Source organism: Mandrillus leucophaeus, unplaced genomic scaffold (assembly GCF_000951045.1).
Source record: "Mandrillus leucophaeus isolate KB7577 unplaced genomic scaffold, Mleu.le_1.0 Scaffold554, whole genome shotgun sequence".
In the NCBI taxonomy this organism is placed as follows: Eukaryota; Metazoa; Chordata; class Mammalia; order Primates; family Cercopithecidae; genus Mandrillus; species Mandrillus leucophaeus.
Genome location: NW_012105964.1, coordinates 295,953 through 322,178, shown reverse-complemented (window position 1 = coordinate 322,178; position 26,226 = coordinate 295,953). Strand labels below are relative to the sequence as shown.

Below are 26,226 nucleotides of genomic sequence, written 5' to 3'. Positions count from 1 at the left end.
GATTTTAAAAGATGTGCAAGTAGTATATGGAGAAATTTATAAAACTTTACTGAAAGACATTATAGGAGATTGAATAAATGCAGATATATCCTAAGTCCATGGACAGGAAGACTTAGTACCTTTTTTTTGTTTTTTGAGACGAGTCTTGCTCCATCGCCCAGGTTGGAGATCACAATGGTGCGACCTTGGTTCACTGCAACCTCTGCCTGCCAGGTTCAAGGGATTCTCCTGCCTCAGCCTCCCCAGGATCTGAGATTACAGGCATGTGCCACCATGCCTAGCTAATTTTTGTATTTTTAGTAGAGACATGGTTTCACCATGTTGCCCAGGCTGGTCTTGAACTCCTGACCTCAGGTGATCCACCCGCCTCAGCCTCCCAAAATGCAGGGATTACAGGCATGAGCCACCATGCCCGACCTGACTTAGTACCTTAAAGATGCCGTATTAGTCCATTTTCATGCTGCTGATAAAGACATATCCGAGACTGGGAAGAAAAAGACGTTTAATGGGACTTACAGTTCCAAGGGGCTGGGGAGGTCTCAGAATCATGGCGGGAGGTAAAAGGCACTTCTTACTTGGTGGCAGGAAGAGAAAATGAGGAAGAAGTAAAAGCAAAAGAAGCAAAAGCAGAAACCCCTGATAAACCTACCATATCTCGTGACATTTATTAACTTATTAACTATCATGAGAATAGCACGGGAAAGACCAGCCCCCATGATTCAATTACCTCCCTCTGGGTCCCTCCCACAACACGTGGGAATTCTGGGAGATACAATTCAGGTTGAGATTTGGGTGCGGACACAGCCAAACCATATCAGATGCCAATTCTGCTAAATGTGTCCTATTCCAACCAAAATCCTTCCAAGCTTTTAAAATAATTTGATAAGCTAATTATGAAATATATACGAAAGGGTAAAGGGCCAAGAAGAGCCAAATGACTCCTGAAAATGGGTAAAGTGGAAGGGAAGGACGTGCCCTATCACAGTACCAGCACTCATTATGAAACCTCAGTAATTAAGAAAGGTACTGGCTATGGGAGAAACTGATGTAATATAATATACGTCCCTGTAATGGACACTCCAGAAACAGTCACTAGCATTTATAAAACATTGATATTTGACAAAGTAGTCTAGAACATCAGTGGGAAAAGAAGGGACTATTCAATAAATGGACATGGAAAAAGTGGCATTCTATTTCCTGTAATATGAAAAAGAATGAAACCAGATCCCTACCTTACACCACACACACACACACAGATACACACATACACGGATGAAGTCAAGGTGAATCAAAAACTTAGGTGACAAGAGCAAAACTTTACAAATTTTAGAAGGACAAAGATTTCTTTTTCAAATTTTAACATTTTCATTTGTGTCACGGAAATATCCCATATCCGGGCAAGACCCATGTTCAAACTATAAAAATTCCTTTTTTACAGACTGAGTTCAGTAACATTGCCAAAGGAACCCCCAGAATGCTTAGAGGACCAGTGTCGTACAACGTAGTAATGATAAAACTTTTAGCTTCACAAACGAAGATATAAGTCAGGTATCTAGGAAAGTTGCACAGTCCTGTAATTTCAGTTCACTTAGGTTTGTTTGTTTGTTTAAATTTGTTCATTGCGTTGCTCCAGATAAAATTTAAAGTGATGAGTTTACTTTCATTTTGAGTGTTTTTAAATGAATTCGAATTCATTGCACTATTGACAAATCCTATAGAATTTGACATATGCAATAACAGCATTGTACTCTGTACTCATTGTGGATGCCACCTCACTTTTATCAGAGTAGAATAACCTCTTTAATTACTACCATTTAGCATTAACCAAACACAGCAAACTGATTACTTGGAATCACCAGGTTTTAGTAGAAAATGGTGGGGCAATATTTAGATTATGTTGAAAGAAAAGGTGCAATTTTGTGAAGCGTATTCTACATAATTATTTCTTGGAGCATGTCAGCAGGCAGTGGTAAGTCTAGGTGAGAAGCTGAAAAAACTGGGAGTGGTGATAAAAGAATTACAGGGAAATAATGAGGATAGAGTAGAAAGCTCTCTCATTGCTTTGGGCAAGTCACTTCGCCATTTTCATCTAAATGTAAGATGAACAACTGCTGTCTTGCTAGGATTAGAGAGTACATGTCTGGTGGAGCAAGAAATAATATTAAGAGGATACAGCATCACATAGCTTCCCCTGTGTAGGGAGAGTTGTACAAGGAGTGAGCAGAGTTCCCAGGACAGCCTGTGTCTGTCTAAGAGAAGTCACAGCAAGGTCAGGCTCTCAATTCAGGGAACCGTTCTTACTTGCAAGTTCTACAAATGGGAATTTTAGGTTCCAAAGTTTTATTTACTTAGAGATGAGGTGAAAGGTAGAGGCGGAGGGAAAGATCACAGGGGCAATACCACAAAACTCAAGTAAGACCAAATAATCTCTCAACCTCCATTTATTTATTCTCTTATTATTATTTTTAGTTGACACATAACAATTCTACATATTTATGGAGCACAGTGTGATATTTTGCTACCCATATACAATGTGTTATGATCAAATCAGAGTCATTAACATATCCACCACCTCAAACATTTATCATTTCTTTGTGTTAGAAACATTCAAAATACTCTATTCTAGCTATTTGAAAATACAGAATAAACAGTTGTTAACTATAGTCTCCCTACAAAGCTACTTAAAAGTAATATTGTGTTTATTAACCAAATTCTCCCTATTCTCCTTTCCCTCCCACTCATCCCAGCCTCTAGTTACCACTATTCTTTTCTCTGCTTCTATGAGATTAACTGATTTAGCTTCCACATATGAGTGGGATAAATATGAGTATTTATCTTTCTGCACCTGGCTTATTTCACTTAATATAATGTCCACCAGGCTTATCCATGTTGCCACAAATGACAGTATTTAATTCTTTTTTATGGCTGAATAATATTCCATTGTGTATCTATACCGCATTTCCTTTTTCATTCCATCTGTTGACGAACACTTAGGTTGATTCCATATCTTGGCTAGTGTGAATTGTGCTGCAATAAACATGAGAGTGCAGATACCTCTTCAACACATGATTTTCTTTCCTTTGGATATATAATTAGTAGTGAAACTGATGGATCATATGGTAGTTCTAGTTCTAGTTTTTTGAGAAACCTCCATACTATTCTGTATAATAGCTGTACTAATTTACATTCCTACCAACAGCATATGATTTTCCTTTTCTCCACATTCTTGCCAGCATTTTTTTTTTTTTTTTGTCTTTTTGATGGCAGCCAGTCTAATGGGTGGGATGGTATCTTATGCCTTGTTTTTGTTCTTTTAGGGACAGGGTCTTCCTTGTTGGCCAATTGTATGTCTTCTTTGGAGGAATATTTATTCAGATCATTTGCCCATTTTTAAATTGGATTATTTGGGGGTTTTCTTGTAGTTTTTTTGTTTGTTTGTTTGTTTGTTTTTGCTGCTGAGTTGTTTGAGTTCCTTGTATATTCTGAAAATTAATCCCTTGTTAGATGAATAATTCACAAATATTTTCTCCCATTCTGTAGGTTGTCTCTTTACACTGTTGGTTACTTCCTTTGCTGTGCAGAAGCTTTTTAGTTTAATATAATTCCACTTGTCTATTTTTGTTTTTGTTGCTTGTGTTTTTGAGGTCTTTCCCATAAAATCTTTGTCCAAACCAATTTCCTGAAGCATTTCCCCTGTTTTCTTCTAGTAGTTTCATAGCCTCAGGTCAGGTCTTACATTTGGGTCTTTAGTCCATTTTGAGTTGATTTTCGTACATGATGAGAAACAGGAATATAGTTTCATTTTTCTACACATGGATATCCAGTTTCCCCAGAACTATTTATTGAAGAGACTTCCCTTTCCCCCAGTGAATGTTCCTGGAACCTTTGTCAAAAATCTGTTGGCTGTAAATATGTGAATTTATTTCTAGTCTATTCCATTGATCTATGTGTCTGTTTTTATACCAGTATCACACTATTTTAGTTACTATATCTTTGTAGTATATTTTCAGGTCAGGTAGTGTGATATCTCAAGCTTTGTTCTTTTTGCTCAAGATTGCTTTGGCTATTCTGGGTCTTTTGTGGTTCCATATAAATTTTAGGATCATATTCTCTATTTCTGCAAAGAATGTAATTGGAATTTTGATAGGGATTACATTGAATGTATAGATTGCTTTGGGTAGTATAGTCATTTTAACAGTATTAACTCTTCCAGTTTGTGAACATGAGATGTCTTCCTATTTTTGATGTGTTCTCTTCCATTTCTTTCATCAGAGTTTCATAATTGTAGAGATTTTTTTGCCTTCTTAAATTTATTTCTAGGTGTATTATGCCATTTTTGCATTGCTATAAAGAAATACTTGAGGCTAGGTAATTTATAAAGAAAAGAGGTTTAATTGGCTCATGGTGCTGCAGGTTGTACAGAGAGCATGGTGCTGGCATCTGCTTCTGGTGAGGGCCTCAGGGAGCTTACGATCATGGTGGAAGGCCAAGGGGGGCGGTGTATTACAAGGCTAGAGAGAGCAAGAGAGAGAGAAAAAGGAGATCCCAGACTCTTTTAAACAACCAGCTCTCATGTGAATTGAGTGAGTGAGAACTCTCTTATCACCAAGGAGATGATGCTAAACCGTTCATGAGGGATCCACTCAATGATCCAGTCACTTCCCACCTGGCCCCACCTCCAACATTGGGAATCACATTTCAACACGAGATTTGGAGAGGACAAACATCCAAACCATACCACTTGGTATTTAATTTTTTGTGGCTATTGTAAATGATTGCTTTCATGATTTCTTTTTCAGCTAGTTTGTTGCTATTGTATAGAAATGGTACTGATTCTCATACACTGATTTTGTGTCCTGCAGCCTTATTGAATTTATTGATCAGTTCTAAAAGGGTTTTTTTCACTCATTTATTTGTTTCAAGGTGAAGGCTGGGCTAAAGATGACCATTTTTCACCATGGTCTCCTGCATAGGTGGTCTAGTGCTTCACTTTGGAACTCAGGGGTACTTAAAAACAACAGTTGCTGTTCAGAGCCTTTGGACTTAAGCTAAAAGTGAGACTAAAAGTGTCCCATTTCAATAACCTATTTCACATTTTAGAATAAGGTTCTGAAATCATATTTGGGCAATATCAAAGTCTCACTTCAAACTATCTAGAGTCAGGGAAAACTAGTGTGTGACAGAGAGGAGAGGTTGAGGACCATGAGCTCTTTAGGGAGGGTTCTCTCAGGGTAGCTACGGGGTGGAGGAAAATGCATTGCCTTCAGAGACATAAAGCTCCATTCTTGGGCCAGAGTTTTGAAGAAGGTTCAATTTCTCCAGATAGAAGAGGTTTTATTGACTTGGCTCAGTGTGTGAATTCCTTTCTAGTCTCTTGAATCTGTTCTGTTCTGATTCAGAATCAGTTTGGCCAGTGCCCTGATCCAGAAAGCATATTCCCTATAAACTGCCCTGTGAAGACTACTCTTTCTTTAAGCTTTACAGATCAGATGCAGATACCAGCCCTTTTTTGCCTTTCTTTTCAAAGAGTCATCAGATTTTAGTCTTTCTTAAAAAAAAAAAAAAAAAAAAAAAAAGAGAGATCATATTTCCCAAGTCATTTATACTCATCATGAACTATAGCCATCTGTGTATTAAATGCAAAGAGATGGATGGATATAACCACACAAGGCATCACATGTTCACAAACACACAATGAGGTGAATTAAGTAAATGCCCTGTTAGTTTTCTCTCCCAAAACTGTCTTCTCCCTCAATGCACTATGCACAGAGCCTCTCACGATGACTGATCACAGAACTTCAAAGCTAGACAGGGTCTATAGACTATCTGCTGAGACCTGGCACAAGTGATTTTATCTTTCTGAGTCTCAGGTTCTTCCTCAACAAAATGGGATTCAAATATTCCCACCTAAACAATTATTGTCAAGATTCAGTATATGCTTAATGAAGATCAGTCTGCTCATTTGCATTGAAGAAACTGAGATCTCAGCAAGGACAAGAGATGTCAAAGGTTAGTGACTGTGATGGGGCCAAAAAACCCAATGTCTTCTGCATCCTAGTACATGCTCTGTAAGGCAAATGGAACCAGGCTGTCCTTAGACAGTCAGCAAACCTTTAAGACATGTGACTCATGATCCATACTAAGGATGACATCATTTCATTTATGATTATAAGTTTCCAGTCCTCTGAAGAATGGTAGTCCTCTATCTCCAGGCATCAAGCTGAGAGGATTCTCTACAGCTCAGAAGATGAAGGACTTGATCAAGATTCAAGAGGATTCCTCTAAGCTTCAAAGAAGCACAATTATAAACCACCACCACCACAAGCTTCTGAAGTTAAATAAATGAACAACTTAAGGTAGATAAATCACAAAAGCTGATCTGAAGTAAAAATTGTGCCTAGGTCTAGGCCTATTTTTTATTAGTGTTAACAGCAATTCCTCTGATGAAACCAAATTCTTGCATTATACCAGTGTTCTAGCCTCCATCTTGATCCTTGCCTCTTAAAAAAAAAAAATCTGATATCATCTGGGTTGAACCATAGGATACTGCCAATATTAAACTATTATGGGGCTCTAAAAATAGCAATTTCATTTGGTTAAATATATAACATGTTAGTGTTTAAAGTGGTGCCTTTGCTTGTTAGATAATCTTTTTTACATAAAAGTATAACACATATTTACTGGAAATATGAAAAATTAAGAACAAAATTACATGTAATTTCACTAAATAATACAATTATTATTTTGCATGTTTTTCTCAGCATTTTGCAAGCATATTTAAAATATTTATAATTGTTAATAATATTCAAGCTTTTAATTATGCCTAAAAACTTCACTCCTAACCTGTTTCCTCATCTAGAATGAGAAGAAACTGCACTGGATTACCTCTAAGGTTTCTTTTGCTTTTGTCTTTTTGTCTCTATGGCCAGATTAATTTGCGTAAATTTTATATGATTAAAACACTCATTTCTAATAAAGATATTTTTATCTTTACTCCTATGGCTTATTGTTCATGCAGTACAACTATTTGCTTACAATTTTCAAAGTTCTAGGGAACATTTTGCAGGAAAAAATGTTTAATGTGAGCTACCACTTTTGGCATCTGATCCAATTTAGAAAATTAAAATATTGATCAACCAAAATTGTTTTCACTCAGAACAAATAGTTGTATTAATTTCTTTGACATAAAATGCATATTTTTAAAAAGATGGATGGCCTACATTACTGAAACAACTGTCCCCAAAATGTTAGAATCTGGGCCTACTTGAGAAGAAACCTGGGCCATTTTCAGTTTGTGTTACTGTTTCAAATTCACAAATTATTCTACACCCATTATCCCATGTCAAGCTTTGAAAGAATTTCACAACATCCATATCATTTCTCAATTTACAGAAGGAAATTCAGTACTCAAGGAAACAAAATGGACCTGCAGCATTTATAGGGAGCCACCTCTGTGCTAAGGATACAGGGAGTATGTGTGAGAGCTGCCTGTGGCGGGTGAGCCCTGGGGAGGCACCACTAGGTTAAAGAATAATGATTATTTCAACTTGGAAAGGAGTGCAGAGGGAGGATTTCACAAAGTCTTTCAATAGTTTAGTCGGTTTTTCTAAAAGTTTGTGATTGAGAGCTAATGAAAATAGTGCAAAGGCCCTGGCTCATTGAAGGAGGCTATAGGACCTGGACCTCAGCATTTTTATCAAACTTCCCAGGCGGTTCTGATTCAGAGCAGAGACAGAGAGACAGCATAGATATCATACTAGCTCCTTGCTTATGTACTAAGGCAAATAACTAAAGATTATAGCATGAAGCACTTGGATTAGATAAAAAAGCAAAAGCGGAAATGTAGGAAGACGTTCGTACCCATTGAAATGGCTTGCTTGGGAATAGTGTAAAGCAGTGTGTATCAGCATTACTTGAAAGGCTACTTAAAACACAGATGCAGACTTTGTAATTTACTAGGTCTGGGGTGAGGCCCTGGGATTTGCATTTGTAACAAGTTTCCAGGTGCTGCTGCTGCTGCTAGTCCAGAAGCTATACCCCGAGACCATTGGTGTAGACAAGCGCGTTGGTTCTAAATCCTGGCTGCACACTAGAATCATCATCTGGGATGAGTTTTTAAATTATCATCGATGCTGGGGCCTCACCCACAAGAGATTCTAATATAACAGAATTTCAGTGGAGCCTGGGCATGGGTAGTTGTAAATCCCCCACTCCAGGTGTTTCTAATATGCAGTTGGAGTTGCGAACCACTGGGGTTAAGGCTTCTAGAAAACTGGGGAAGGAGTCCAGAGCAGGAGAGTCACATTCAGTACTGGGTTATCAGGTTTAATCACATTCGTCTGAGTGTCCTTTCCCAGAGGTAGCTGACGCGGTGCACTAAACTACCTTTCTAATATCCTTTCCCCACTCAGAATTGTTACTCAGCCTAGGGGGCTTTTAAAATGCATCTCCATGTTATACACTTAAAACAGCAGTATCTAGAAGACAGTTGATTTTTCCTTTCAGCAATGCTGCCCTCTAGTGTTCTTAATTATTCAAATCATGTAAAAACCCACCTCAGCCATCAGTATGGTTCTTTCCTGTTAGTAAGCTAAACAAATTTTTCTCTGAAATAGAATTAAATTTTAATTCATGGCAACATGAATCTCCAAAACTGCAGCCTCTTGGTTCTCCTGCAGTTTCTCCCTAGTTTTGATGTTGCAGCCTCCTTCCAGGACAAGAACTCACAGAGTTCTCTTTTCCCAATTCCACCAAGCTTTTCTCTTCAGAGTCAAAAGCTAAACAGTGAGGAAAAATCTACCAGGAACAAAAAGACCTGGCCATTGGAGTGCCTTGCAGAGGCTCTCCTCACGTTTTTCTCATTTCTGCTACACATCTCACGCCTCCTTGTACACTTGGTTCACAGTTTATTGAGACTAGAATTCATCAAACAGGTGCTCCCATGTCTTCCCATGATGAGTTCTACAAACCTCCCTGGGTCCCATCATCTTGACAGAAGTGTCCTTCCCACCTATGGGGGCTCTGCCCCTCCTCCCTCTCCCTTTATCAAGTCTCCCTCTTCCTTCCCAGCCCCCAGTCCATTTCATCAATAACTCCCTCTTCCTAGGTCACTCCAAATGGCACACAGGCTTACTCTTAATGTCCTGTGACCCTGAATGTCCCGTCAGCTCGTGTCCTGTTTCTCTTCCAAACTTATTGAATGCATTGTCTTTAAGGCCTCTCCTTCTTCCACTCATTATTCCACTGAGTGGCTCCAATGGCTCCAGCCTTGCTTGATCCCATCACATCACTGACACTGAAGCTGCTCTTCTCACGGTCCGCAGTGATCTCCCTACATGTGGCCAAATCCTGTGGATACTGTTTGGGGCTGTTCTGACATGAATGTCCACGGCATTCCACCCTGTGGGCACAGCTCCCTCTTGAAGTGCCCTCTGCTCTTGGTCTGACACATCCCTGTGTGCCGGCTTCCTTCCTGCCCCTCTGGCTGGCCCTTCCTACCCAGCATCCTGCATGGGTCCTGTCTCTAACCCCTGGGCTGGCCATCAGAACCTCTTCTCTTTTCTCTCTATAGACTTTCCTTACGAGGCTCATCCATTTTCATGAATTTAAATATGATCAATAGATTGGTAACTAATAAATGTATATACCACCTCCGGCCCAGATTGTTCAGTGTCTTATTTATCCAACTATTAAATATCCGCTCAACATCTCCCCTTTCGTATCTCACATGCATCTCCATTTTTCGCATGTCCAAAGAAGAACCCTTGATTTTTCTCCCAAACATGTTCCTCCTTGAGTCTCCCTTATCTCTGTAAACAACCAGATATGTGGGAAACAGCTTTAATTTCTCCCTTTCCCTCACCACACCCCATCTATCTGTAAGTATTGTGGATTCTGCCTTCAACTTATATTTTGAATACATCCACCTCTCTCTCTGTTTGCCACCACCACCCTATTACAAATCACCCTCATCTCCTGCCTAGAATACAGCAATACCTTCCTCAAGCTTTTCCTACTTCCTCCAGTCCTCCCTGTTACTAATGATTCTCCACAGCATAGAGACAGTGTTCTGAAATGCAAACTCTATCCTACCATCCCCTTACCTGATAAAATGTTAATGGCATCATTAAACCTTGAATAACATACAAATGACATGGTTTGCCCTCTGCCAACTTTATCTTGCACCCCCGTCCTCCTTCCCTCCCATTGCTGGGACTCGCTAAGCTCTGTCCTTCCTCAGGGCCTTGGCACACACTATACCATCTGCCTCGAATGCTCTTCCACTGTTCTTCACATGGATGGCTCCTGTTTGCTTTTTTATGCCTAAACATGATTGCTGTTTAGTGAGACCTTCCTTACTCCACTAAATATGTCTTCTCTTTCATTTCCTGTCCCAGTCCCCTATGTTATTTTCTTTATAACACTTTACATTTTATAATGACTTACTTATTTACCTCTCTGTCTCTCCCACTCAACTTGAAACTCTCTGAGTCCAGGAAGTTTGTGTCTGTTTTACTCACAGATGAACCCAGCAACCAGCACAGTGACTGGCAAATATTAAGCTTGTAATACCTGTGTGTTGTATAATTGAATGAGTGCGCACGAAGAGTCACAACTTCCACTCCATCTTCACTGCTCTTGTCAAGGACTCCCACCTGCCCAAGCCACCTGTCAGCACTCTGTACCTGTCTTACTTGATGGCGGAGACAGAGTTAAGGGAGAGGCCAGGTCCAGTTTATTTTCTGTTAACTTCTTCTATGTTTACCAGCATGTTTGATTCACCACAATATCTCCAGCACCCAGGACAGCAGACACCTAATAGATACTGTTGATTGACTGAACTCCCAGCTCTGAATGACACAGGATGTGAAGGGAAAGGGAGCTGGTGCAGTGATGCAGACATCCAAAGAGAAAATTCATCTGGGGCGGAGATTCATATCATTGTTTTCAACTTTTAGAAATGTTTATCATAGGCACGCATCTCCATTTGTACAGTAAAAGAGAAGAAAAGCGGTTCCTTACACGTTTTTAATCATATGTTTTATAAATGGAGAGTGAACTTCATAGTTTTAGTTGCTGGGCAATAATTTGATATTCTAGAGTCTTTCTCCAAGAAAGAAAACGTTTGCTTATAAAGCCAGCTTTTATCTCTGTTGGACACACAATGGTGAATGAAAGCATTCCCATCTTCCAAACAAAGAAATCAAGGGCGATTAAAAATAATTCACACAAGCCAAATAAGCAAAGAAGCTAAGACTCTGACTCTGGCCATTTCATTCAAATCCTGTTCCCTATCGATTTAGACAGTGCTTGCTCATGAGAAATAATAACAAGAAAAAAGAATACATCTACTGCAACTCTACTTTGAGACAAGGATTTGGTTCTTTTGAAGGGCATTTAACTGACTGGTATTACTGAGAAATAGAAAAGCCCAAGGCACGTGACTATTTGAAAATGTCGAGTGACCTGGCATCCTGAGTGTTTAACTGACCTGCTTTGAGGAAGAAATCCAACCCTGTCTGTAAATTTTAACTAAATTAAACTGAGGGTCTCCATGCTCTCTTGTTCCGTAACACATCTGGCTGGTGCCAAGAGGATTTGCTCAGCTCCATCCTCTGGGGAAGGGATTCATTTTCCTGTTTAGGAAATGTGATGTTCAGCTGCATGAGGCTGATGAGCACACCGGGTGGGACCACAAACAGGCCCCAATGAAATCAATTATGGGGGTGTCTTAGGACAAAATTTGGTTCAAAGTGATCAAGGACAGGGTGTGTCATTGCAAGCTGTGAGCCACTGTGCCTTCAGCTGTTTGTTCAGCATTTAATATGTTTATCTTTCTGCTAAACACATTGTCGTTGAGTCACCTCTCTTAGAGACCCATTCTGTGTGCGGCCATGCTCTGCAAGTCCAATATACAGAGACAGGCCTTTCACCCTCAATGACCTTACATTCTGCAAAGTCAAAGCAGATACCTTCTCTTACTTCTCACTTTAGTGAGGAAGGTACCCAGGCTCTTAAAAAGGTGAATCGTGTATTCTTTATTAGGCCAGGAATCATCAAGCAATAAAAGTAAAGGAAGAACTTAAAGTGGTCATTATATTTTCAATACCATTTAGTGTTGTTGCTGCAAATGGAAAATGGAATGTCAGTTTACCTAAAAGTACCATCAGCCTCCAAACCATCAATATTTCGTGTCAGACAATAATGTTGTCACCAATATTAGACTAATTTTATTAATCAAACAAATAACTGCATTAAGCTTCTAGGCTTTGGCTAGAGGGGTAAAAATCACATATCTTTGAAAAGTAGATGAATTCATGAAATGTTGTCTGTTTGACTTTCCATAGAAATTGTCCGAGCCATGACACATGTGATAAACCAAGGCATGGCGATGTACTGGGGCACCTCGAGGTGGAGTGCTATGGAGATAATGGTAATTTAACTTCTATTTTTAAATGGTTACTGAGTACCTTATTATTGCTTTTCAGATGCCATGCATAAATTGCAAGATCTTTTGCAAACTTTTCTCATAATCACTATGGTACTGGAATTCTAGAACCAATTCCATCATTATAGAGATGGATATTGGAGCCGGAGCTCATCCATTCAGAATACAACAGAAAATACAGTGTTCCCTGGTGGCAAGAGGGCAAAGTGAATTTCACAGCTATGGAGATATATTAACAGAGTATTCTAGTTTTCTTATAAAAAACTGTATTAACTACATTGTTTATACCAAGCTAGTTAAAGATACTTTTATATGTTAGTCTAAGTCTTATTTCTTTAGGAACTTAAAAATAGTTAAACTACATTTTCTTTATCATAGTGTATAATTCACACTTTGACTAATTTGCCCTGGACTTAACTCAATCCAAACCCTCCCAAAAAATTAATAAGGGTTTCCTACATTTCATATTGCTCTTAGTGAAATTGGTGGTGACAAATTTGCTTATTATTTGGCATCCTACATGTTTCTTGGTTTGTACTGATTTCACCAAAGTAAACATTTCTCATGCATACAAATTACAGTGAAGCCTCATTTCTCATCAGTATAAATTCAGTTGTAATCTCATTCCTCCCTAGGAAGCCTATTCTGTAGCAAGACAGTTCAATATGATCCCACCAGTCTGTGAACAAGCTGAGTACCATCTTTTCCAGAGAGAGAAAGTGGAGGTCCAGCTGCCAGAGCTCTACCACAAAATAGGTAATCTTCAGAATAAAAGCCACTGGGTATTTTTAACAAGAGAAAGATCACTGATTCGGGGGGAAGAAGTAAAAACAGTGTTACTGAAATGCTTTCCTAAATGTCCCTAATTAACACAGATATTGTAGGAACCATGCATTCCAGAGATTGTAGCAGAATCAAAATGTAGCAGAATCTGCACCTAGTCTACAAGGTATCACTGATGAAAGCCAAGCAGAGTTGTAAATTGTGACTAGTGTTTCAGCTGTACTCAGCAGGTGTTCAAAAAAATGCATACTGAATAAAGGGAACAACCAATGAATAAATTCATTTTTCATTGGTGCTTGCTCGAGTAAACAATGACTACCTTTCAAAAATATCGTGGATATATACATCTGTATCTACTACCCTAGCCCTGGCACTGAGTGAGAATTGGGAAATTCAACAACTACTAAGTCGGGCACTATCACTTTGTGTAGGTAGAACTAATGCCTTCAGAGAGAGGGGAGAAATACATATATAACATGTACCCAGGAAATTTAGACATTAGGAAAAGATGAATAAGCCACATTTTCAGGCTTATTTATCAAAAGTTTCCAGAGATAATTTTCTTCCTAAAGATTAGAGGTTCATATGAGCAGGAAAATTCTGGGAAAAGGAGATAAAGATAAAAATTCAACAACAACAATTGTTATTATTGCTCTCACTTATTGAGTGCTTGCTGTGTACCAGGTGTGTGCTCCTGCTGTGTACCAGGTACTATGTTAGGCACTCAATGGACAACAAAAATTCATGGATGAGCCACATTTTTCAGCCACATTTTTCAGGCTTTCCCAAGAACTGACAGTCCATGTTTAATTGGTTGATGAAAGAATGAAACACAATTTGTAAGCTCCTAAATTGTAATGGAAAAAATGCATGCCGATATTAACTCATTTATCTGGACAGCTTTTCCCGATAACCTACCAAATTCTATTTAAACACCACCGTCCCCCCCACCCCAACTTTTGATCCCAATTTGCACAAGCAGCTTTCTCAGTTTTTTCTTCTGTAGGGGTTGGTGCAATGACGTGGTCTCCACTTGCCTGTGGAATCATCTCAGGAAAATACGGAAATGGGGTGCCTGAAAGTTCCAGGGCTTCACTGAAGGTATTTTTCTCAATGTCTAGAAAAAAGCCTCGGGCTAGGAAGGAGGGAATATTGATAAGAACAGCTCTGCAACAGCCTAGGGCTTCCCAGCTCAGGCAGACTGTGTTGTCCGGGCCAGTGGCCTCTGGCAGGTTCCTCTGAGCCTTCTGAAGGTTTCGGCGCCTGGCCATGTATCAGTCAGCCCTTCGTAATCTGCCTGCGTCGAATATTCTCTTCCTCTGGGGACTGGGGAAAAAGTGCCCAATGACCTGATTGGACTTGCAGGGCTCAAATTCCTACATTGTTATTTATTCATATGTTAAAGAAAACATTCCATCATTTGAAACTGATAAAATGTAACTTACAAAATAAAATGTAAGCCATAGAGGCTTAATCCATATGAGGCCAACAGTTGTAGCTGAGTATGTTTGACACTTTTTAGTGTGTGTTGGGGGCAGTGGGTTAGAAGGGGAGACTTCAGGAGACAGATACATAGCAAAGCTTCTGTCACTTAAAGCAGTTTAAATTCTGCTCTGAAGCAAAAAGATATTCAAGATCATCGACACAAAATTACCTCCATTCAGGACATCTTGATGACTAATTTATTGGAGAGTACTCCAAACATCTCTCCTTATTAATAACAACATGCCTGTTTTTAAAAACTTGAGAGAATGTGTAATAACATTAGAATCACAAATTACTCTGTATTGTCAAGGGAGAGAAAATACAGGCATTTAAAGAAATCAGATAAACCAGAGTCCTTCTAAGAGGAAGTATAAGCCTTACGCAACCTCTTGCCTCCATCAGCGCTAAATTATTGGGAAAACAGCTCAAGTCAAGTCTGAACCACCAATCCTTTAATCACTGTGGCTGTGGCCACCAGGAGCTTCCCTAATCAGAATATTTTCAAGGCTCTAGGCCTTTGACTTTCCTTTCTGTGTGTAACAGTTGAGCTTTTGCTTGTTTGTTCTCTAAAATAATACAACATAAATATCTCCTAAAGCACGATGACATGGTCCTATTTCTAGTTTTGTATTATTACAAAAACCAATTATCCCAGAATATTAAATAAGGTCTCTCTTCTAAAAATTAAAGATTGTTCTGAAACAAGTCTAACAAGTCAACAAAGACAGACTAAAAGCATCTTAGGAAAGAAGTGTAAAAAGAGGAAGGCAAGAAGGGAGTGAAGAAGGAAGGAATTGGAAGAAGGGAAGCACTGATAATTACAATTTTACTGAATACCTACTATGTGCCAAGCACTGAGCTAAGTGTTTTCATTCAACCACTTTTATTCTCACAAATAGAGTGGATACAGGTGACTTTTAGTCAGTTGAGCTAAGCATGGTGTCACATGTTCTTTCAGAGGCTTGCTGACAAATTCCAAGCATTTCTATATAGGCTGAGTGTTTGTTCTCACAATAACCTGCTGAGAGGCAGACCCTTTTCAGATGCAGAAACTAAAGCACGAAGACCTTAAATAACAATCCAAGACCATAAACTCATAACAGAAAATGCTGATATTAGAACCCAGGTCTCCTGGCTTTCAGTTAATTATCTCCCTCAAAGACATCTTTATTTCTCTTTAAACCCAGGTTTTTAAAGGAGAAAGAAGTAGCTATGCTGTATTTGGAGTGCATGAATGTCTAACCTTCATCACTGAGAAAAGCTTGCAAACAGCTGAAAAAGCTTTCACAAATTCACTAGTGAAAGGAAAAAGAAAAAAAAAAGAAAGAGTAACAAATGTTTGAAGGTGGCTAAGCCCAAAAGCAGCTTGGGAAATATTTCTATTGCTGACTTTTATAAAGTCAACTCTGTATCTACTGGAACATCCTTAACAATAAACATTAAGAGCTCTCAATAGATGAAAGGTGGCTGATCACAAAGTATGCTTCTTTAGAGCTCTGCAGACTCTCAAGGCTCTACATTATCAGCCTGAGTGCTTTCGGAGTAATGTATGTGCACTTAGGAAAGCCACTTGAGTACAGTTTCCAGAGCAAAAAAATAAAAAATAAAAAGTAAAGGAGGCAAGTATCAGAGCAACCTTAGGAGTGAATGAGGATACCATGAAAGAAAGAAAGAGAAAGAGAAAAGGAAGGAGGGAGGGAGGGAAGGAGGGAAGGAAGGAAGGAAGGAAGGAAGGAAGGAAGGAAAGTAAGTTAAATTAAAAGATAGATATCTGGGCAAGTAGATAAATAAATTGGTAACATTCATCTCACCCTAAAAGAGAATAAGTAGTTTGTGTTTCACATTGGCTATTGTTATACTAATAAGATTAAGATGTTAATATTTTGCATCTGTTGTAGTATTGAACTGCAGTTGAAGGATAAATTAAATCAGCATAAAAAATACCTATCTAGAGCTCTTTTAGAAGGTAATACTACTTTTTCTGGATTTTCTGGGCCCCCTCATCTGGCCCCACTACTCTAACAATGATTTCTAAATTTGTGTTATCAGCTCTGACTTCACTGCTGAACTGCACAGCACTCCTTCTTTGTGTCTATTAGACATCTCCAAGTAGAAGTCCCATGGGCATCAGTCATGCCTAATGGAATCTGTCCTCACCCCCAGAACCTGCCATTCCTTCTTGCTTAACAGTGCCTCCACCCATCCATCTGGTTATCTTGGTCAGAAGCCAAGGCATTATCTCAGACTGCCTCCTTTCCTTCCTTATTCCTGTTCAACAAGGCACCAAATCCTCCAGACTCTATCTTGACTCTAAGATGCATCTTGTGCACAGCCGTTGTTTAGATCTTCATCATTTCTTGTCAGATTTACTATAGTAGCCTCCCATCTGGCCTCTGATTTCCTTTCCTTTCCTCAACAACCCACCATTGTGACCACTTAATCTTTTTAAAATGTTAATCTGACCATATCGTAACTCTGCTTAAAATCCTCTAATGATTTCCCAATCATTGCTTATAGGACAAAGCCATAACTCCGCAATAAAGCATTCAAGGAAACTCCCTTGGGATCTAAGTTGAGCCTATTTTTTCATTTGTGTCTCCCATATCAGACTACTTCATTTTCCATACAAATGCACTGTACTCTTCTTTGCCTCCCAGAAATGCCCTTCTTTTCATTCTCCTGTGGAACCCCTTCTTATTGTTAAAGGCAAAGCTTGGTTGTCTTCTTCTCTATGAAGGCTGTCCTAACTTTACAAAAATGAGCTATTTGTACCTTCTCTATTATTCCATGAACGCTTCTTACAGAGTCTTCTAATTCTCTGGTTGCAAGTAACAAAACTCAATGAAAACTAATCTGATCAGAGAATGGGGACTCTATTGGTTCACAAAGACATCCTTGGGAAATATGGAGTGGCCTCAGCAATGACTCCATCCATGAACTTGTACATTGTCAGGATTTTCCATCTTCTCTAGTTCTCTCTGCTTGTCGGTGTCATTTTCTTATACTACAAATGGGTCTCCTCCATGACACCAGGAGCAGGAAAACTGGTGGTTGCAGGTTTGCATTTCTAAAGGCATGTAACCTAAGATCAAAGCGATCTTTTCTTTACCAACTTCAGTCCAGAGAAGACTGGCCAAGCTTAGGTCATGTGCCACCCTGTGAGACCAATGACAGTGGCTAAAAGGGTAAGGTACTATGATCAGCTCAGGTTATGCACCACTTCATCATGGCATTTTCCATTAGAAGGCAGTAAAGACATAGCTTGTAAGGAAATCATTGACAGGAGTGGAACCCCAACAAAAAAACACTTCCCATGTTACTAAGTAATGATTTGTGAATACATCTAGGACAGAAACTGAAACCTTCTCATCTGACCCATCACAGAGCCTGATGAGTACATAAGAGGTACTTAAGCCTTTGTTAATTTGATGAGCCACAACCAAATCAATAAAGTCTGATCCAGAGACCAGGTGTACAGCTTTTAAATAGAAATAAGTAGTGCAATAAAATGTATTGGCAGCTCCTCCCTGTTCTTGGCAAAATGCTTTCTAGAAAAATTTAGGCCAGGTATGGTGGCTCATATCTATAATCCTAGCACTTTGGGAGGTGGAGGTGGGCAGATCGCTTGAGCCAAGGAGTTTGAGACCAGCCTGGGCAAAATGGCGAAACCCTATCTCTACAAAAATACAAAAAATTAGCTAGATATCATGCTCACCTGCAGTCCCAAATACTCAGGAGGCTGAGGTGAGAGGATCACCTGAGCCTGGGAGGTCAAGGCTGCAGTGAGCTGAGATCATGCCACTTCCCTCCAACCTGAGCAGTACAGTGAGATCCTTTCTAAAAAAAAAAAAAATACAAAAGTATGTACCCCTCTGTCAAAAAAAAAAAAAATAAGAAGCATGCACACCTTGATGAATCAAAGTTGGGGGAGACAGGTGGTCCAAGTACGTCAAGTGCTCATATAAAGAAACAAAGCATATTGTACATTATGGCAAAATTTCAGAAGGCAAGTTTTCAGCTCTAGCATTTTACCTAGAGATCTCAACCTCAATAGTGACTTTGCTTTTGTTTTGAGTCAAAGCCTTTGATGTTTAAGTAGAAACAGTCAGCGATCTTGGGTGTTAAATTATTCTAGACAGTGTTCAGAACTGAAATGTGACTGATTCTGTCCATGGCTCCAGTTTCAGCCTGAGTTCAATCCAAGATTAACAAACAACTAATTAGGGATTTGGGGCAAGTCTCACAGACTATTCTCACCCCAATATCAATACCTATGAAACAGGGACTTATAAAATCAGCATAGCATTGGGAGAGGGCAAAGAAATAGGCTTTAAGAAAATTTAGAGTTTTGTAACATACATAAAACTAATAGCCACCTAATCTGTGGAGAAAAGCTCATTCAGTTGTCCCGTTGACAAATATTTACTGAGTGTACCTAGACTTTGTGCTGGGTGCTGAGGATACAGGGATGAATGGGACAGTCGCAACCTTCAAGCAGTAGCTCCAGGCCTTGTGACAGGGACAGACATATGAAGGGGTGAATCATGAAATAATATGGAATCCACAAGCCCTGTGGAGTCCCACAGGACTGCTGACAGAGTCACACTGCATTGGGGAGGAGGTGTCATGATCAATCTGAAAAATGGGAAGAGATTTATTTTGACCCCACAGAACTCTGGTTTCTCTGACTCCTCCCTGACCACCATATTAGCTGAGCCCCTCCTCCTTGCCAGCTACAAGTGTCAGAACTGGAGATGCTGACATGAGCAACAAGCCATCCCTGGCTTCTTCCACCTGCTAGGTTTAGAAAAACCAACAAGTAATCAAATCATTGCAGTGCAGTGGGATGATAGAATAGGGTTGGATGAGGAGATTTCACCTTTTGATTCATGGATTACCGCCCAGTCAGCAAGCTGGGTATATTACTGCCACAAGCACACCCACCTCCAACCTTCCTACAAAACACACTTGTTTGCTTCCATATTTAATTAATATTTTAATTAAGCCTCATTCCTATCTCTGCTAACACGTTCTCATTTGTAAAGCAGTTAAAGCTGTTTATTTCCAACACACTTTTGTTTCCTTTGGTATGAGGAAAGCAGTATAAAAACTATGCATCTACTTTTTAAAAACCCTAATCTGCTTGTATTTCCATAGGCTAAAGCAACAATGAGATTTATGGTGTTGAAGATGGAGAGATAGGGACTCAATAAATAATTGCTTGATTTTTACTTTTTAATTTTTTTTACTTTTGGAAGTCTGTCTCTGAAAATGGTGTGTGTGTATGTGTGTTACACACACATACATATATACACACACACATACATAGAACTTGTAACCCAAACCTAAGGAAGAGAATGCACTGCATACAAGATTTCAAAAACAGAAAAGTTACAAAAGATTGATAAACCAACCACTCTTTACATGCATGGTATATACTGAAACTCAGAAATGCTAATACTAATAAGAAGCGATTGTTCAAAAAGCAGTTGGCTATTAGTTTTTAATCTTTGTTAGTCTGTTTGAATACATTCAGAGATACTGGTCCCCTGAAAGATGTTATGAAACTTTAGTGAGGATTGGTGATGTTTTTCCCATGGAGGACACCAAAAGTAAGTTCAGGGACTCTCTGACGCAGACAGCACTGGTCCAGGAAGTCTGTCCGGTCCCCAGGCAGTGTCCACTGTTCACAATGTCCAGCTCATCACCACTGGCACCAACTGTCATCTCTGGAGAGATGCTTCAGGCCATTCTTCTTTTTGAAGGAGCTGAGGCTTCCCAGAGCTAAGGCTGGGAAAACTTTAGCCATCTCCCCAAGCAGGCTACCAAGTTAGGAGCCAGCCCATAAGCCTTTGAGATTTAGGAGGCAAAACGGGCAGCTTGCCCTTCTCCTTTTCTCATCGGCAAAATAACTCAAAAAAATCACAATAAAACATAATATGGTTACCCTTTTCTTTGTAAATATTGTCTTAGAATGATGAAAAAAATGCTCAAAAAACAAAAGCCAGTAGCCTGTTGAAATCACATGAGTGCAGTGTCCATGGCCCACTGCCTGTTGCAGAGCATTCTGCGGCCTCTGGGAAGATAAAGATCTGTGATGGCGATTGTGTCGCAAATACACACAAGAGAGAAAGTCCACATTGCCACACAGTGTGATGATTTTCAATTATTTTCCCCAAAACAGACTAACACTCTTACAAATATTCTTTTCCTCTGAGTGTTGCTGCTTAGTGCTCGCTTTATGTAGAAGAGTCTGTTGTTCCCTTTCTCATAGTAAGAGCAGAGCCTTCTGGAAAGTAGGGCATTGAGAAGTTCTAAAATATTTTTCTCTTTATATTGAGGAAATTAGGTTCATTTTGTAGTCTATAGATCAGGGTCAGTTTCTTCTCATTGGCTTTAAAGAATAGTTTCCTGTTTTGAGTTTCTTTACTTTTTTAAGTTTCAATAGTTATACAATAGGTAATAACATTTGCAAAGTCTTTATCCACTTTAAAATTTTAAAAATCTACTCGGTATCTATCAGTTATGCCATGTCTGCTTCTAGGAAGAAGCTGCAGAAGCTAACAACAAAGCCCTATTATAAAAAGAACAAGAGATTAGCAGTGAATTGAAGGCAAGGGGGAGAAAAATAGTCAAACAAAAATGTAAAATAATGATTTTCTTTGAGCAGAAAGCTTGGCACCCAGTTTTCTTAATAAAAAGGAGACATAATAGATCTTGGTAAAATGTAAATGCACTTTTTTTTTTTTTTTTTTGGCTACATTCTAAAATTGGGCTATCCCAATAAGAAATATGACCTCCTCTACTGGACAGGCTAGGATGTAAGTGCTTATATGTCACGATCAGGGTTATAACAACTTCTGTGCAGGCTGATCAATTTGAATGGTGAATATTAGTCAAAATCAATCTGCTCTGAACCAATAAACAAGGAGCAAGATTGTGAGGAACATTTCTTTGGATGAAATCATCCCTGGCAGTGTGAAACATAAGGGTCAAAAAATTCAGAAAATCATCATAAGGTTCACATATTTTATTGAATTACCATTCTTTGACATCAGATCTTTACCAGACATTAACATTTCAATGTTATGCTTTTCCTCAGTGCTACCAGTGGTTGAAAGAAAGAATTGTAAGTGAAGAAGGGAGAAAACAGCAAAACAAGCTAAAAGACCTTTCCCCAATTGCAGAGCGTCTGGGATGCACACTACCTCAGCTAGCTGTTGGTAAGAAAATTACTAAGCTATGGGGTGGTAGAGGGACTTCTGCTGAGATCATAGTTTTCTATTGCTGACCACACCCTTACCATGATAAAATGTCTTTTGTAGGGACAGATGATCTCTGAAGCATAAACTCCTGCTAGATATAAAGTGAGTTATTTGAGATTCCCCAGAATTTTCTACACGATAGCAAATTTTTCTTACTTCTTTCCCCTTGCCCTTATAATATAGTTTAAATGAGAACATGTCAGTGATAACACACACTATCACAGATATCAGGGGTGAACTGTGTAGTGACATCCATTTCTTTTGGCTCAAGTTGCTGTCTCTGTTGAAAACTGAGCCAGGGTTGGTTAGAGGCTGAGATATAGGACTGTTACAGGCCCAAGGCTACTGCCACATGAAAAGCTAATCCTAGAGAAATAGCTTCAACCTGAAACTTCTTTAAGGCCATAAAAATTGTCCTTCTAATGCTGTGGAGTCCGTGAAAGGTCATGATTGCTGGTAACAATTGAAAAACCACCTGCACTGTTTGAGAGAAAGATAACATGAACCACATTCAATTATGGGTGTTTCAGTCAACGATGGACCACATATATGTAGGCGGACCCATAAGATTATAATGGAGCTGAAAAATTACTATTGCCTAGTGATGTTGTAGCTGTCCTAAGGTCCTAGCGCAATGAATTACTTGTGTGTTTGTGATCATGCTGGTATAAACAAGCCTACTGCACTGCCAGTAATCTAAAAGTCTAGCACACACAATCATCTACAGTACATAATACTTGATAATGATAATAAATGACCATGTTACTGGTTTATGTATTTACTATACTATACCTTTCATCTTTACTTTAGAGTGTTACTTCTTCTACTTACTAGAAAAAAAAAAGTTAACTGTAAAACAGCCTCATGCAGGCCGTTCTCCTGAAGGGTGTTCCCAAAAGAGGAATTATGATCATAATTCCTGTGTGTCCATGTGTGTCCCTGAAGACTTCCCAGAGGAACAAGATGTGGAGGTGGAACATAGTGATGGTCCTGACCCTGTGTAGGCCAAGGCTAATGAGTGTGTCTGTGTCTTAGTTTGTAACAAATAAAAAAGTTTAAAAAGCTAAAAACATACTTTTTAAAAATGAAAAAAAGCTTATGACGATATAAAGAAAATACTTTTGTACAACTGTACAATGTGTTTGTGTTTTAAGCTATGTTATTACAAATAAGTTGAAAGGTTTTTTTGTTTGTTTTTTGTTTTGAGACAGAGTCTCACTCTGTCGCCCAGGCTGGAGGGCAGTGGCGTGATCTCGGCTCACTGCAATCTCCATCTCCTGGGTTCAAGCGATTCTCCTGCCTCAGCCTCCTGAGTATCTGCAATTACAGGTGCACACCACCACGCCCAGCTAATTTTTGTATTTTTAGTAGTGACAGGGTTTCACCATGTTGGTCAGGCTGGTCTCTAACTCCTGACCTTGTGATCCACCCACCTTGGCCTCCCAAAGTGCTGGGATTACAGGCGTGAGCCACCGTGCCCAGCCAAAGGTTTTTTTAAATTAAAAGTTTATAAAGTAAAAATGTTAGTTAGCTAATGTTAATTATTGAAGAAAGAAAAATCTTGAAAATAAATTTAGTGTAGCCTAAGTGCACAGTGTTTACAAAGTCTATGGTAGTGTACAAGAATGTCCTAGGCCTTCACATTCACTCACCACTCACTCACTGACTCACCCAAAGCACCTCCCAGTCCTGCAAGCTCCAGTCATGGGAAGTGCCCTACACAGGTATACTATTTTATACCGTATTTTTACTATACCTTTTCTATGTTTAGATACACAATACCATGTGTTACAACAGCCTCTAGTATTCAGTTCAGTAACATGCTGTACATATTTGGAGCCTAGGAGCAACAGGCTATACCATATTGCCTAGATATGCAGTAGGCTATACCAACTAGGTTTGCATAAGAACCCTGTGATGTTCACACAATGAGGAAAATACCTAACAATGCATTTCTCAGAATGTGTCCCTGTCGTTATGGGGTGCATAACTGTATCTTATTTTAAATTTTCTAGTGACCACATTAAAACATTAAAATGAAACCGGTGAAATTAATTTTAATAATGGATTTTCTTTAACCCAATATAGCCAAAATATTATCATTTCAACATGTAATAAATATTAAAAATTATTGAGATATTTTACTTTTGTTTTCTACAAATCTCTGAAATCCAGCATATATTTTACACCTAGAGCAAGCACATTCCAATTCAAGCCAGACACGTGTTGCATGTTGCATGCTCAATAGCCACATGCTGCCAAAGGCTACACACTGGGCAGAAAAGCACTGAGACTTCTGGTTCCCTTACTAGGGGATGTTTGTCAGGTTCTATGGTAAGCACCTCAGGCTCATGCTCACTGTGTTGTCTCCTTCATCATCAAAACAATCTGCTGAGGTCTATACTATTACTAGTCATATTTTACAGATGCTAGTGGAGGATTTTGCTATTACTATCTCCACTTACAAATGAAGAAATGAGATAAAAGAGTTCATGTGGTAGCTATGAGAAAGGAATAAAATGGGTGCTGATTCTAGACAAAAAAAAAAAAAAATCCTAAAGATTAAGAAATTGCAGGAATTGGGACATATCAGAAACACTAACTCAATGAGATAAAAAGCTCAAGATAAGCTTTATGCAAATAAAATAATTTAATAGAATATTTGTTGGTAGCTTGACTCTTCAGAGGTTGGAAGGCAGAGAAATGTTAGTTGCAATTAACAGTCATAGAAAGATAGAAATGGGACATGGTTTTAGAAAGAGGGGGAAATGCCATGTACCTAAGTGTATGTATGACTGTTGCTTTAATCCTTTCTTCAAAAAAATAAAATAAAGCAATGTATTTAATGTTTTTACTTAGCAACCCTACAGCTTTAACAAGCACAGTAAAACATATTAGCTATTTGACCATAGGCAAGTTGCTTAACCTGATAACAATTTTCTTATCTGTGAAATGGGTATAATAATACATATCTTACAAACTAGTTGAGTAAAGGGAAATCATATATATAAAGCAAAAAGTAGGTGCTCAGTGAGTGCTAATAAAGATGATAATGTTCTTGCAAAGAGTAGACATGCAAAACTTGAAATTCTGTCTGCTCTTAGCCATGGCATGCAATCAGAGTAATATGCAGAGAAACATATTCTGCACAATCATAAATATGGTTTTTAGACAGCAACATGAAGTATTAAACTTAGCCCTGAAAGACAGGGAAGAACATTGTCTTTCTAGAGAGGAAATCTTTACAAGATTTAGACTCTCACTGGATATTAGATATACATGAAGTACCTTTACGGGGTCTGAGTTTAAATTAATACATGCTTTTTTCCCCTTTTCCTCCCTCTATCCCCTCAGATGTCTTTCTCACCTGTCACTTCTTTCTTTGTAAATAAATAATTTTGTTTATAGCCACAAAACTCTCAAAATCAAAAAGGAAATCATTTCCAGGTGTGTTATCTTTGGTCTGCTAGTGTGGGAGAGGGGAGATCCTACAGCAGGAAGCGAACTACTTGAACCCAACTGTGTGCCTGCTCCCCAAGTCACACAGGTATAGTGGAGCCAGCATTCACACTTTGTTCTTAGTGAACAGGCACTCTGGACATACTTGCTGGTGACACTTGGTTAGAGGTGCTAATTATCCAGAATCAGCTGCAGTTGCTACCATGGAGTTGACCAGCTCTGCCCAGTGGGTTCTCCTGTGCCCCAGAGGCCCATTAGGGGAATCAGCTGTTGATGACCTCGCGTAGTCAGGTAGTTTACGGGCAATAATTTGCCTAGAATTGGCTTTGTCCTCAGAACTACTTTTAAGGCCAAAAACAGTTCTCAGTGCAAAGCAGGAAACAATGCAGTCAAAAAAAGGAGAGAAAAGATTGGATTGGTACTTTTATAGAGCACTATTTTGTATTTTGCCCATGTGGAAATTCAGTGATTACCATAAAAGGCCTGGACATGGTAACAGCTTAAGAGTATCAGTTGACAATATGGCTGTCCAAATGGGGGCAGAAGATGTGCTTGGGGATATCCATCAATCATCCATGCCTATGTTTATTCAACAAACATTTAATAAGTTCCTACTTTGTGCAAGACACTGGGCTGGTGGCTGAGCACCCAAATGCAAATAAGACACATCTCACAGCCTGGTAGGCAAGTCAAGCAAATAAACAGATAATTTTAATACAGGTCATAATACTGAGAAGGGAACAGAGGATTAGGGAATTAGGAGCTTGGAATTCAGGGAAGTACTTT

At 39.0% G+C, this 26,226-nt stretch overlaps 1 protein-coding gene across 6 annotated transcripts in view; it reads left to right on the top strand.

Moving 5' to 3' along the window:
• Positions 1-26,226, top strand: part of KCNAB1 (potassium channel, voltage gated subfamily A regulatory beta subunit 1) — a 434,134-nt gene that overhangs the window by 397,765 nt on the left and 10,143 nt on the right. For all 6 annotated transcript variants that reach the window (XM_011998050.1, XM_011998051.1, XM_011998048.1 and 3 more), the window contains 4 exons: positions 12,348-12,433; positions 13,084-13,204; positions 14,238-14,332; positions 21,819-21,939. In XM_011998050.1, coding sequence (XP_011853440.1) covers positions 12,348-12,433; positions 13,084-13,204; positions 14,238-14,332; positions 21,819-21,939 — 423 coding nt within the window. The remainder of the gene's footprint in view (positions 1-12,347; positions 12,434-13,083; positions 13,205-14,237; positions 14,333-21,818; positions 21,940-26,226) is intronic.